Source organism: Bicyclus anynana, chromosome 5, assembly GCF_947172395.1.
Source record: "Bicyclus anynana chromosome 5, ilBicAnyn1.1, whole genome shotgun sequence".
NCBI lineage: Eukaryota > Metazoa > Arthropoda > Insecta > Lepidoptera > Nymphalidae > Bicyclus > Bicyclus anynana.
Window position 1 is genome coordinate 3072486 of NC_069087.1, and position 14019 is coordinate 3086504.

A 14019-nucleotide genomic window follows, 5' to 3' on the forward strand; every position below is an offset into this window, starting at 1 on the left:
TGGTCTTTAAAATTGCTAAGTGCGACCAGAAAGCGCAGTGTTGGTCGACCCTCCACTAGGTGGACCGAAGGTTGCAGGGAGCCGCTGGATGCTGGCGGCTCGAGATCGTTTTGTTTGGAAGTCCATGCAATAGGCCTATGTCCAGCAGGGGACGTCCATCGGCTGATAATGATGATGATGATGAAGTGCGAGTCGGTCCCGCGCATATTGGGTTCCATTATCTATACGACGCAGTCGGGTTAATGTTTCTTGCATTACCATCATACAACACATGGCCGCCTAAATTACACAAGCCTTTAGTACGATTCTGGTCTCTGAAATAATTATTTTCAAGGCTACCTCTTTTCTCATAAAATCAATTATGCTTAGGAAAGTTACAGAAATGTCAACTTACACCCATTCAAGTTGCATTTTCTTATCCGGCGGTGAGCTGTCAATGGGAGCGTGGTGGATTGGTGGGTAGAACGTGCGTCGCAGACCACGGATAGTAACTCTCATAGGTTCCTCCTTCAATACTTCCAGTAGAGTATAGTCTGTGACATATAATTATTATCACTACTTTCTCAAAAAGCTGTAGGTAATATTATCGTTTCACAGCGGGACTAAACGACCATTTTGGGCTCTAGGGGCTAAAGTATTTTTAGCGCCCTAGCCTACGGCTCTGGCCCTAAAAATACAACAATCTACTATTTCATCATTAAAACTGAGGCAAAAAATAATATTTTTATTGTACCTAGAATAGTGCATCTAATTATTTCAAGATGTTATTACGAAGTTAATTTTGTACTAGCGAATGCATCGCGGTCTCATCTGCATAGTTCCCGTTTCTGTGGGATAACGGGAACAGTATATTCTATACTTTTATTCGCTGATAGCTTAAAATTGATAGATGAATTTTGACCGATTGTTATGATATTTTTGTGTATATTCGGTAGGTTTTAGAATAGGTCGTAAGCCTATCCCCACTTCAGTTACACTCCTACCCCCACTCTATTTTTAAATCACGATTTTAGTTTTAAAGAATGGCAGAACAACGTTTGCCGAGTCAGTTAGTCTCCTTATAATAATCACCATCATCAATCTATTTTAAAGGCCCACGGCTGGGCTTGTCCTTTCTCATTAAAGTAGAGGAGATTTGGAGCCTAGACTCACCACTTTAATAATAATATCTACAGATTTACCTGAATTACGGACAATTTCGCCCTCAGGCGCATACAACACCCGTGGCCGGCTTTTGCTGCGCGCCCGGCGGCCTCGCGTGTCTTCTGACACTGGCATTGCTGCCACTGCTCCTCTGGACCGCGATCTGGACAGTTTAGCTCTTATACTAGCTGTGGGTGGACTTTGGCGTGCTGAGCTGTTTTAGGCTCAGAAGGAGAACATTCCCCAAAGGGAAAGGGCATGATGATGAGAGTCAAGAAGAAAGGAAAACACATCTAAGAGACTATGATAGTAAGATTTGTTATTTTATAAAAGCTTTATGCTTCCATCATAAATTATAACGACAGGCAACCATTGAGTTTGGATCATGGTGCTATTAGTAGTTAACAGAAGATACCCTTAAATATCACCTTTATCAACGTTTTTAAATTTCGGAACATAGCTTTGGGAGGTAGCAGACGAGACCCTTAAAGTTTAATCTTTAAAGGTATTTTTCGAAGGGTTGCCATCAAGCTAGAGCCATAGCAACAATTATGTAATATTCCAAGTTGTTTTAACTACCTCAATTAAAAGATATTCCAATCCAAAAACCTTAGTAAAAGGCCCAAATTTGTTTCAGCTATAGCTCGATAGACGTAGTTGCTGTGTTACAACTAACCTTCTTATTGGTGACTCGATAGGCAGTGGGGCGCTTATTCCAGGGCTCAATGCAGGTGCCACCATTGCAGTGCCCAAATAAAATGTCTCCACATCTGCGAACTCATTCCGCAGCTGCGAAAAACTTCGAACCTGCAAAAAAATTGAAATTTAGCTTTACAAATTTTTACAGTCAAAGTTTTTGAAACTGTAGCGTTTATTTTGTTTTTATACCTCAACATTGTATTTCTAATTCATCTCTCTCTGAGAAAGAATACAATATGGAACTTAAGCTAACTTATCCTAATATTTATCGTGTTAAATATAGAGAGATACAGGCGAATTCGAGTTATAAAAAACATCTTTACAGAACAGTGCTACGTCGCTCACATGCTGCTAAATTGTACTGTACTTTTGATGATTAGATTATTTGATTAGTTACGTTGAGAAATTATAGCAAATAGGCACACAATTTCGTGAGTTCATTGGTCTTACTGTATGTTTCCAAGAGTTAAATATGAAAGCGTAAATATCTCTATTTATATAAATAAACGACCAAATTAAACAATAAGTACACGCGTTTTAGTGTTAGCGCTGTTCATATGAATTAGATATTCTAAGAAATTTAATGTGAACTTTAAAGTGTAATTGGTGATTCTATCATTTATATCTACTCGTGAATGATCATCATCGACATATGTTAGGAAATGTTGATCAGGTAAAAGGCAATATTTAGTATTTAAATGGGAAACGTAAAGTTACCTCTTGTCCTGTTATTGTGTACATTCTCTTAGCGCCGCTCATTTTCAGGACTTGTCCCAGGTCTTCCAGAACTTCCTCGAAGGGCTGAGTCGTGCGTAGGTTCAATAACACACGGCACTGTGTGCAAAGAAACAGATGATAAATACTTAACAAATTGCTTTTGAGACTTTAAACCCTTGGTCATCAGATACATTTTTTTTTATGTCTGTCAAATTGATCCATGCGTCAGGTGACCCAAGAGCTTATTTGGCCGAAAGGATAAGTCTTGCCAACAGAGTGGTAAAAGCGCCTGCGTATTGGGTACCTGACCTATGGGTGAACAATTCGATTAGGTGCTTATTGAAATAAATGGATATTGGAAGATATGATGCTGAAGATGATTTTAACTAGGTATAATACCAGAGGCCAAATCATGATCATCATATCAGACGATGGACGTCCACTGCGAGTTGCAGGGATTCGCTGCAGGCGGCTCAGGATAGTCATATTTAGAAGTCCCTACAAAAGGCCTGTGTTCTGCAGTGGACGTTCATTATATGAAGATGTTGACGACAATAGTGATTCAAACATTCGTATCTTTTTACAAGTATAACTGGGCATCGTTTGAGTACTTTCATTAAAAGCAGTATCATTATCTGCTATTTATTTATTTATTCTCTTTCTATTATATGCGTACGCTGTACCTACGCTATGAATAACAGTATACAGAAAAATAAAAGATTAATCGTCGCGTATTAAACGTTCACTGTGAAACCATAATAACAGCCTGCAAGTGACCTCAAAAGAGCTATCGGAGCTGGTACCAACATCAAGGATTTCTTCATTGGAAACGTTTATTAAAACACGAGACTGTATTTAACGACTTTACGGTCACAACAATAGCTCTACACTTTATTATACGGTGCTGATAAGGAATGAATTAAAAAATTATACACTTTATTACAACGTATGGTCATATTAATGTTTTTATTTATGTAAGTTGATGTATATAATAACCAAACCATAGCCTTACAATAGAATCATAAAGTCACTGATTAAGCATTAAGTCGCGAAGCTGAAGTAGTAATGGGTGGCGAACCTAAAATAGAAGAGCTGATGGACGTTGGGTTCCCAAGGTGCTGGAATGGCGACCCCTTATCGAAAAGCATACATTGTTGGTTGACCCCTCACTTGGTGGACAGACGACATTAAGCAGGTATAAATGCATGTTGGCATCTCAAGACTGATGTTTGGAAGTCCCTACAAAAGGCCTATGTCCTGCAGTGGACGTCCATCGGCTGAATAATGAAAGAACATCATTAATATATCAGTGATGACCTATGGTTCCGAGACTTGGTCGCTAACTATGGGCCTCATAAGAAGGCTCAGAGTCACACAGCGGGCGATGGAACGAGCTATGTTAGGAGTATCTCTGCGTGATCGAATCAGAAATGAGGAGATCCGCAGAAGAACCAAAGTCACCGACATAGCTCAACGAGTTGCGAAGCTGAAGTGGCAATGGGCGAGGCACATAGTTCGAAGAGCCGATGGACGTTGGGGTCCCAAAGTGCTGGAATGGCGACCCCCCACCAAGTGAACTGACGACATCAAGCGAGTCGCAGGTATTCGCTGGATGCAGGTGGCTCAGTATCGTGATGTTTGGAAGTCCCTACAAAAGGCCTATGTCCTGCAGTGGACGTCCATCGGCTGATATGATGATGATGATGAAACATATATCTAACAAATATTATAAACGCGGAAGTTTGTGTGGATGTTTGTTTGGATGTTTGTTTAACGCCGCTACTACTGAAGCGATTTGGCTGAAACTTGGAATTGAAATGGATTTTACTCTGGATTAAACCATAGACTACGTTTCATCCCGGAAAAATCCATGGTTCCCGCGGGATTTCTAAAAAACTGTAATCCACGCGGACGAAGTTGCAGGCTGCCTGTAGTCAGCGAACCCCTGCGATTCGCTTAATGTTGTCAGTTCACCTGGTGGGGGGTGGACCAACACTGCGCTTTCTAGTGCGGGGTCGCCATTCCAGCAACTTGGGACCCCTGCGTCCATCGGCTCTTCAAATAAATATAAGAGTATATATATTGATGATTATACGAGCAGCTCGTGCCAGATAGTCAGTCAGTTATCCTTAATATGTTGATAAATTGCTAGCGGAAGATGTGGCGTGCTCACCCTGTATTTTTTTTTTTTTACTCATACCCTACCCTGTATGAAATATATTGCGTGCAACTTTGTCGTTGTTACTACGTACGTATGTTTTATTATGCGAGACGATAAATGTTTTTTAGAACATGTAGTAAAATGTAACCACAAAGAAATTATATTAAAGTTTTTCAAAGTGTAGATTTATGCATGATAACTAAGAGTTTAATATTCCGCTACAACGTTGAGACTCTAATTTGAATACAACACGGTAAAATATTACATGACATATATCTCGTAATTAAAAACTTTGATAATATTCTACGATATTACTTCAAAACATACGTGATGTGACTCAGTTATATTCACTCAATTGCTTTCTACTAATGATAATTTTATACTATAGATCAGTACAAAATCACCGCAAAAAGTGAACCGAATATTAGGCGCATAATATATAGAGTGCACACATGCACAATTTTGTCCTTAATTCCATTGCATATGTATATGTATACATAGTTTTTACACTGAAAACACAACTCGACTTTGTAGACGATATTTAAATATTATTTGTTAAAATAACGTTCGTTGTTGACCACAACACTGAGTTGTGTATAAATTCTCTTTTGAGCGCCTAATTTTTTATGCGCTAGTAACACATCCAACAGTTTTTAATATCATTGCACTTAGAGTTTAATATTATTTATTCCTTTTGTCACAGAACAAAATAATGTCAGTAAACAAAACAAGACTGCTAGTACATGCGTGGATACGGGTGTAAGCGGGCCACGCCCCCTTGCTACTTCTATTGCTATAACAGTTAGTGTTTAACGCTGTCTGTTCTGTAGTCCTGGTAAAGTAAATAAAGTACCTGTATAGAGTGATCCATGTTGTTGATGATCCGTATGACCCGCCCGCTGGTGTTCTTGCCGCCGCCGGGGGGAGGCGCGTCCGACTCGGCAACTGACTGCTTCCGTGTGCCGGCACGCGACCAGCCGCTTGCACCAGTCACCGTGCCGCCCGCGTACCACATGCCGTTCTTCTTGCCGTAGCTTGCAGCCTGGTTCATCATTCACCATCATCATCGTCATCATCAATATTATTAGCCTATTTTAACCACCCTCTACAGGATGTAGCCAAGTAGCACGTCGATTCTCTTTCTACAAACGCTTCGAAAACTAGAAAAATGTATGGGAATGACAGATCCGATTGACAACTTGATCACGTGACCTGTCGTTAGCAAATGTCATTCCTGTACGTTTTCGAAGCGTTTGCGATTGTAGAAATAGAACCGACGTGCCACTTGGCTACAGGCCCAGGGCTCCTATTCTTATAGGAGAGTGGAGTTTATACCCACTACGTTGCTCCAATGCGAGTTGGCGGGTTATAATGTGAAATTCATTAACGACCACAATCAAATGTGACTAGTAATAATAGTGACCAGGACCGCTTAAAGGGCTCTCCTAGGCACGGGGGTGTAACACCACCAATTTCCCAACCCCGGGCTGAGAATTTGAATAGTGGGTCTAAGTTCTACAACCCTGTTCTTAGGAGGGAGGAGGAAAATAAATAAATAAAATAGGGCTTATAATTATGACGTTTATTTCATGTAAGCTTAAAAGCTTGCTTTACAAGCACCGAAATATTAAGTTTAACTATTTGTAAATACTTTAGTTACCAGTTAGGAAGAGTTATCTCCAAGATTTTTGAGGGAAATAAACGTCTTGAATTTAATATCGAGGCTATAAATGTAATTCAGTTATAAATGATTCAAAAAATCAAATATAAGATTTTCGTTATGATGATATGAATGAATAAGGTGAGATATTCTGAGATTCTATGATCCCACCCCATAGATTCTATGTTAGAGATAGTTCGATCGATGATAGAACTTAGTACAAGTTCTATCGCAAGATACTCTTTCAATTACACATGTTTGTTTACGGGGCTGAATTTCGTACGGCTTTCACTACATTTATGTATATAGTTTGAATCGGAGACCCTGACACGATTCGCTTGATTCACAACTTAGCAAACAATACTGCATAAGCATATGCCTGCGGGTAACGTATCAAACACTATTAGACTGCCAGCGGCTTTATCCGCGTAGTTCCAGTTCTTGTGAGAATTTGGGGATAAAATATAGCCTATGATAGTCACAAATAATGTGACTTTCTAGTGGTGAAAGAATTTTCAATATTGGTTCAGTATATCCAGAAATTGCAACTGCAACTCACAAACGTTTTATTAATTTATAATATTTTACTCGCTAGATAAAACTTATTCATTACAGTAGAGGTCTATTTTCAAAAATGTTAAATTCAAGTAATTAATTTAAAATATCAATTATACATGTAACTAAGTTTAATTAATTAATATAAGTTTTGGTGACCTGTAGCTATCTATATTATTAGATTTAAATTTTTCATTATTTATCATACAACAGAATTTACAATCTAAAAATAATTTGTATATAATATCTGGAGCCTAGGTATGACTCCAGATTTGTACAAATTATTAATTAAAACATGGGTATTTACATTCATTCTTGAAATTACACGTTCCATTTTACGCAAAACGTTTATCCGAATATGACGTTTATCCCCTTTAACTTACTCGTACTTCAGAAAATAGGAGTTTGGTAAAGCGGGATAAGCTACTCGTACATTGCTTTCAGGTTAATGTACGTGCTATCACCCCTAATGCAAGTTAATCCCAGGTCATTTTATAGAGTTATTTAGTTTAAATGCGTTCAAACAAATTATGTTTTATTGGTTAAAAATTCAAAACCTCAATGTCACTTAAGTGTTTTCGTAACTGCATAAGTGTTTTTCTTCCATTCTAAAATTTCATGGGGAAATTAGCAATTAAATTCTTTAGCATTCCGACCTGTTGTTGCAACATTTTTTTATAGGTAAACCAAGGTATTTAACCTACTTTACTTATGACGTCCGATTTCATGCCAGCTATAACTAACATTGTTCGCGCGAAATGAATTCTGTGCTACGTATTTAAATGGTGAATGGAGAATTTCATAAAAACAATACTTATGCTCCGAACTACTAAGTATTTTATGACTTTCATTTCAAGAAACTGCTACTGTTTTACTGCAATGTTTTTTCAAATACAAGAAAACCATTGTAAAACGTAGACGGGGAATTAAACGGTTTTGTCTATTACAATTTGAAAATAAAATGTTGTTAATCATTATATTATTACACAGTTAAAAATGTGTTTGTGCATTATAGAACAATAGAGAGGATTATATAACTTATAGATTGTTTAATTATGATCCATTTCTGCACCTGTTTGTTAAGCGGAATCTTAACTATACTACTACTAGCGGACGCCCGCGACTTCGTCCGCGTGAAACTCGATATAAACTTTCAATACCCCTACCCAGCTCTACCCCTACCCTACCCCTACCTTTTCCTGAAATTTCTTTGCTATAAACCTCACGAAGCCCGAGATCTTTCCAAGGAATGCAAAACCGTGGAAATCGGTTCGTGCGTTTTGGAGTTATAGCGTCAGGAATGAAAACCCGACTTATTTTTATATAGTAAAACAAAAAACAAGATTTCAAATAATTTTTGACAGTTAATTTTAAAATACGTATGTCGAAATTGAAAACTAACTTTTTTAAAACTAGGTTATGTATAATAACTATAAGAAAATCGTTTCTAAACACTAGACAAGCATATAATTGCCAATACTACGTAACTACGTTTGCTACGTCTGCTACGAAAAATTCGTAGCGCTACACAGATTCATTTTTTATCTCTCATCTATTTAATTGTCCTTTTTTAAATTTTTAACAATGTTAACAAAATATCAAAAAAAAACACTATTTGAAAAATTTAAACCTCTGGCTGCGGGATATTTGAGTGCCCAAGCAACCGGTGGTCAGAGCTCCAGAGTGAGGAACCTCACAATAGATTAATTGATGATTTTTCGCAGCAATGCCAGCAACATAGAAATATTCCAAGTAATCGTTTGATACTAAAAACGTTGCAGTTTAGAACTACTTCAAAATATTGATAAACACTCTACCAACTACGGCCGACGAATAGTCGAGAGTTCAAATCTGCAAACGGAAATTAAAAAAAACTTTAATAAAAAGAAGACCCTGAGAAGTAAAGACCCCTAACTAAGCTAAAACATAGAACATAGACAAAGCGATAAAGTTAAATTATAAGATGTAAAGAACTCACCATATTGTCTATGATTATCAAATTTTCGGCACTTTTAGAGTAATACCGAATTCTTATTCGCGATATCTTGCTCAAAGCCCGACCGGGGCAACCGACGGGCAATCACTGACGATGGTAAACAAAACCCTCGCGATAACGGTCGAATTATGCTGACGTCCTTGGCCGATGCTACCTGACGGTGGTCAACTTGCCCGATAGCCAAGGTCGCTTCTTATCGCATGTACACGCGTGTAAGTAATTAGAAAGTACAATCACTGTGGCCTTCTAGACCGCGCAAGATTTAGGAAAAGGGTTCTCTCCGAGCCATAGGGTTAATTATAATGGATATTGTTCGGCGTATTGAAGAGAGTGTTATGTCGCGGACGAGGTCAAGTTAGAAATTGCTGCATAGCAAGTACACTGCGGTGTTTTGTGGGTTTAGTACGAGTGGAAATGTTTTAGATATTTGTTGCTCTATGAATTATTGTTTTTCTTTGAATATTACCAAACTACTATTATAAGATATGAGCCGTGATAGCCCAGTGGATATGACCTCTGCCTCCGATTCCGGAGGGTGTGGGTTCGAATCCGGTCCGAGGCATGCATCTCCAACTTTTCAGTTGTGTGCATTTTAAAAAGTTAAATGTCACGTGTTATTATACATAAGTCGTTTTATTATACGTGTCTTAAACGGTGAAGGAAACCTGCATACCAGAGAATTTTCTTAATTCTCTGCGTGTGTGAAGTCTGCCAATCCGCATTTATACAGGCGTGGTGGAGTATTGGCCTAACCCTTATCATTCTGAGAGGAGACTTGAGCTCAGCAGTGAGCCGAATATGAGTTGATAAGAGGTAAGATTTCATATTTTGTTTGTACGATTTATCTCGGAAACAACTTGAATCCATGCAAAAGAAATCTCAGTTGCATTGTATGGATCGTGATCGTATGGACGAGAGAATATCAAATTTCCGGGCAGTGTCTACCCTCATAACTATCATTAACGCATTGATTAAACGCTAATATATAGTTAATATCAAAAAGTTTCGTTTAGGGCTTAGGATTTTCGAGGGCTGTGATCCATCGCTTAAAGCGAATATTCGGAAATTTTGTCGAAGTTACTTAAGTCACTATTAACTTAATCCTAAAAATGTAAATGGATACATTACTTTTTATTTTTTATTTATCAATATGTCTGTTATCACTACCCTCATTATAGAAATAACTTTACGCAATATTTATTAGAACATTATGCGGCACACGCAAAACATTGAATATGTATAAAGAAAATAATTATATGAACACAACACACAACAAGATTCGGTCATTACTTAACGGTACGTTAAATACTTTGGTCGTTAGCTAATGTATAAAATATACATTTTCTTTTTTACATAAAGCCTCTACGTGGTAGATTGATAACTTTGAGGTTCTTAGTTCTATGGCGGCTAATAGATTGGGAGCTAGTGACTGTCAGATCGACTTTATTTTATACAAGCTGAAAGTATATCACGGGCTTTTACCATAAGTACGATACCCAACTATGGAGTTGGTTCCGTTGGAAGGTAGCAGGTTTCAAGGGTACAAATTCTCAACAGTTATAATGCGTATGTTTTTCCTCGACATATGGGAAACATAGGGGAAACTTTTTCACCGGTTGCCAGTCACTCATGGCAATCCCTCGATATCGATTTTTTAAGATCCTTCGTAAATCAATTCGAAGAAGACTTAACGGAAAAGATTAGGGTCTCTAGTTTCCATGAGGCTACGTGTCATGATTTCTCATGATAGTCCATACGTCCTGTCCAGAAATATTTATTTGAGAGTCTAGACCCTTGAAACCTACTATCTATTTTTGGGTATCTTCCAAAAATATCCTAACTCTATAGTTGCCACCGACAAACTTTTTACTTTTACAAAGCTCTGGATATCCTATGCTCTTAGATTATTAGGTACTCGTTCATTCAACATTCACCAATTGATTTTAAGCTCAAGAGTATCTACAGGAGGGACTACATTTATTAATTGATTTTATAACTACTTACAGGCGGCAATGGCGTGTAGACTGGCAGGGATATGATGGTGAAAGGCTCCTCGTCGCTGTCCACCATGGAGTCAGCTGGATACAGCCAGCGGTATCGGCTCGGACGCCACACTTTCGCTCCTTTGTACACTTTTATGTTTAGAAGTCGCTTGCTCTTGCACTATCACGTCTCGATGAATATATTTTAAATCACGACTTGATTTGAGAATTTGGATTTTGTCAGATGTTTCACATAAGTTAAATTTTATGTAGTTTCAATGATAGTTCTTCAATTAATATTCTATTAAATAGTCAATAAGATCTAGTTTGATTAGGAAAAGTTAAGTAACATAAAAAAAACGTTGGTTTAAAAGCAAAAAAGAACTCCTTTAAAAGCAAAAAAGAAACTGTTGTCGATGAAAATAACTCTTTCGACAGTAAACAACTCGGCCTTCTGAATAATAGTCCTTCGCACAGGGCTCAAACCCATGACGTCTAGAGTCTGGTCCCTAAGTTGTAGAACTATCGTGTTTCATATTAATTGTTGAAGGAAAGCGCAAGGTATGGAAATCTGCAATAATTTTGTTGAAAACGAAACTTACCACACTGGAGAAGTTTAAATGATTAATCTAAGCTCAGAATTCACGTCTAAAGGTCCGTTCTACAGACACTGCGTCACAGACAAGTAGCGTGACAGACATCCACGTCTGAAGGTCCGTTCTACAGACAAGTAGCATTGCAGACATCCACGTCTAAAGGTTCGCTCTACAGACAAGTAGCATGGCAGACATCTACGGTGTCGGTGGCACCCTAGATATAAACGGACCTAGGACAAAGGAGACCTGCGTCCTTACCGTGAGTCATTACAAAAACCTTGAACATAATTTTTCTTGGGCATTTGAACTTCAGCAAAGGTGCTGAACGCGAGTGACATTTACGATACGTATCTGTTGTTGTTTGTTTACCGTTCTTGTTGCTGATAAAACATTTACACATTTTTATTTCGTTTTAAGTTTTCGTGTATGTTATCCATTTCACAAATTACCATAATACCATCTTGATATTCAAAATATACTTTATAATTTAGTATTTGCAACACGTCCGGTTTCGGACGAAGGTATACAAGATAGCTATGAAAAAATTGTATACCTACATAAAAAGCGTCAATAGGTGCCAGAATCAACACCGAAAGGTCGTTTGTTCGCTCCCCGCGCGCTGGATTTTTGTCGTACCCACTCCCAGCAGTTTTCATGACTAATAGGGTACGGGATTGTCATATTAAAAAAATCATGGCAATTATTCTTTTCAAATAGAAAAAAAATCTCTCAGCTATTTTGGACTTGTCGTCACCGTGGTAACGACAACTTAGAAAAAAAGGCAAATGGCCACGAGAACCTCTAACCCGATGGTGGTCGGATCTTTTCAAAGATGTGCCTTTTACAGTGCCATCAAAATGGTACCGTATTCGATGGAGGAGCATTGTTTATCGAAAGATGACTCGCTAAGGTGGTCGCGTTCCTCAGTCGAGGAACCGACTGGAGAGAAAGAAGACACATTTTTGCACACAATATAATAATCAAGCAGGTAATAGGGAGCCGCTGGATGCTTGCGCCTTGAGAGCGTGGTGTTTGTAAGTCTTTACAAAACGGAGAGCCAGTGCTGTGTTTACAAGGTTTTAAACTAGGGTAGGCTCTATACGTACAAATTGTACAAAATGGATAATTACACCTCCAATACAGGTACGTAATGAATCCTCAGGGTATGCATTGCGTTTATGAACGCAACTGTGTCCAGCAGTGGACGTCCGTCGGCTGATAATGATGATGATGATGACAAAAAATTCAGATTAAAAAAAAGAAATCAATAAAACAAAAGGTATAAGAATGGAATGCGATACATAACTCTTTAGTCTTTACCGCCCGTATTTTATAGCCAACTTTTCCGAATTTCCGATACAGTTTTGTCCATTTGTGCCATGTGATGACGTCAGACTATCCATTGCATCGAGCATTTGCATAAAACGTATATATAAACGTTATACTACAGTACATTTGAACGGAAAATTGCTGGGCACGTGTTATTAGTTGATATTCCACCTTGAGTTCACTCGAGCCTTGAGATTAACTTCTACGTTTAACTTATCAATACGTAACATGAAATATACATTGATAGATACGGTTCTAGGTTTTTGTTGACTCATGTACTGGTAATTAGCATAGCTATTGATTGGTTTGTAAATAATTATCTAACCTGAATTCAAATAATTCTTTTAAATTGAGTTTATTACAGTTGCGATTAAAATTTTCTTACTGTAGCGCTCCTCAGTTAAGTTTTTAATTAACTCATTTGATCGCGCCATTATTGTTTTTATAATTTGAATTGGAAAGATTGCGAATTCTGCAGTCTATTCAGTCGAAATATATACTTTTTTCAGTTATGTAAGATTTGATATTTAAGATTAATATTCAATAAATGTTTCCTGGGATTACAGTTTCTTAAATTCTTATGGATTACATAATCCCTAGTCCCCAGAATTTATCTTTTTTGTGTAAAATAATTAACGAATAAAAAATATATGATCCGAATGTTATTAAGATATTCCATATAATTTTTTTTTACTTTATAAAAATTAAACCAATTTCTTGATATTTGGTACACAAAGTAGCAAACATATGACAGTTAAGTTATTTAATAAACAAAAATGTTAAATACACGCATATCTGAAAATGTTAACGTAAGAGAAGTGTTTTGATTTATCTGCTAAATCTGTAGCTCCTCATATTCCGGTATCGCCTATTATATATTTAGTATGCAAACATATTATTACAAGTTATTTTAATAAACAAAAATGTAAAAGACACACACATCCGAAAGTGTTAACGTAAGAGAAGTGTTTTGATTTATCTTCTTAAATCTGTAGCTCCTCATATTCCGGATTCACTTATTATATATTTAGTATGCAAATATATTATGACAAGTTATTTTAACAAACAAAAATGTACACGCACATCCAAAAATGTTAACGTAAGAGAAGTGTTTTGATTTATCTGCTTAAATCTGTAGCTCCTCATGTTCGGGCATCACCTATTATATTTAGTATGCAAAC

At 37.4% G+C, this 14019-nt stretch overlaps 1 protein-coding gene across 3 annotated transcripts in view; it reads right to left on the minus strand.

Moving 5' to 3' along the window:
* Window positions 1–14019, minus strand: part of LOC112054100 (echinoderm microtubule-associated protein-like CG42247) — a 36360-nt gene that overhangs the window by 8355 nt on the left and 13986 nt on the right. For 2 of the 3 annotated variants that reach the window (XM_052881743.1, XM_024093757.2), the window contains 5 exons: window positions 5574–5762; window positions 2560–2676; window positions 1820–1950; window positions 1182–1306; window positions 395–533 (listed from right to left, as the gene is read on the minus strand). In XM_052881743.1, the coding sequence (XP_052737703.1) occupies window positions 395–533; window positions 1182–1306; window positions 1820–1950; window positions 2560–2676; window positions 5574–5762 (701 nt within the window). Of the gene's footprint in view, window positions 1–394; window positions 534–1181; window positions 1307–1819; window positions 1951–2559; window positions 2677–5573; window positions 5763–10935; window positions 11204–14019 lie in introns of those variants that run through there. The other variant, XM_052881744.1, reaches the window with a different exon arrangement.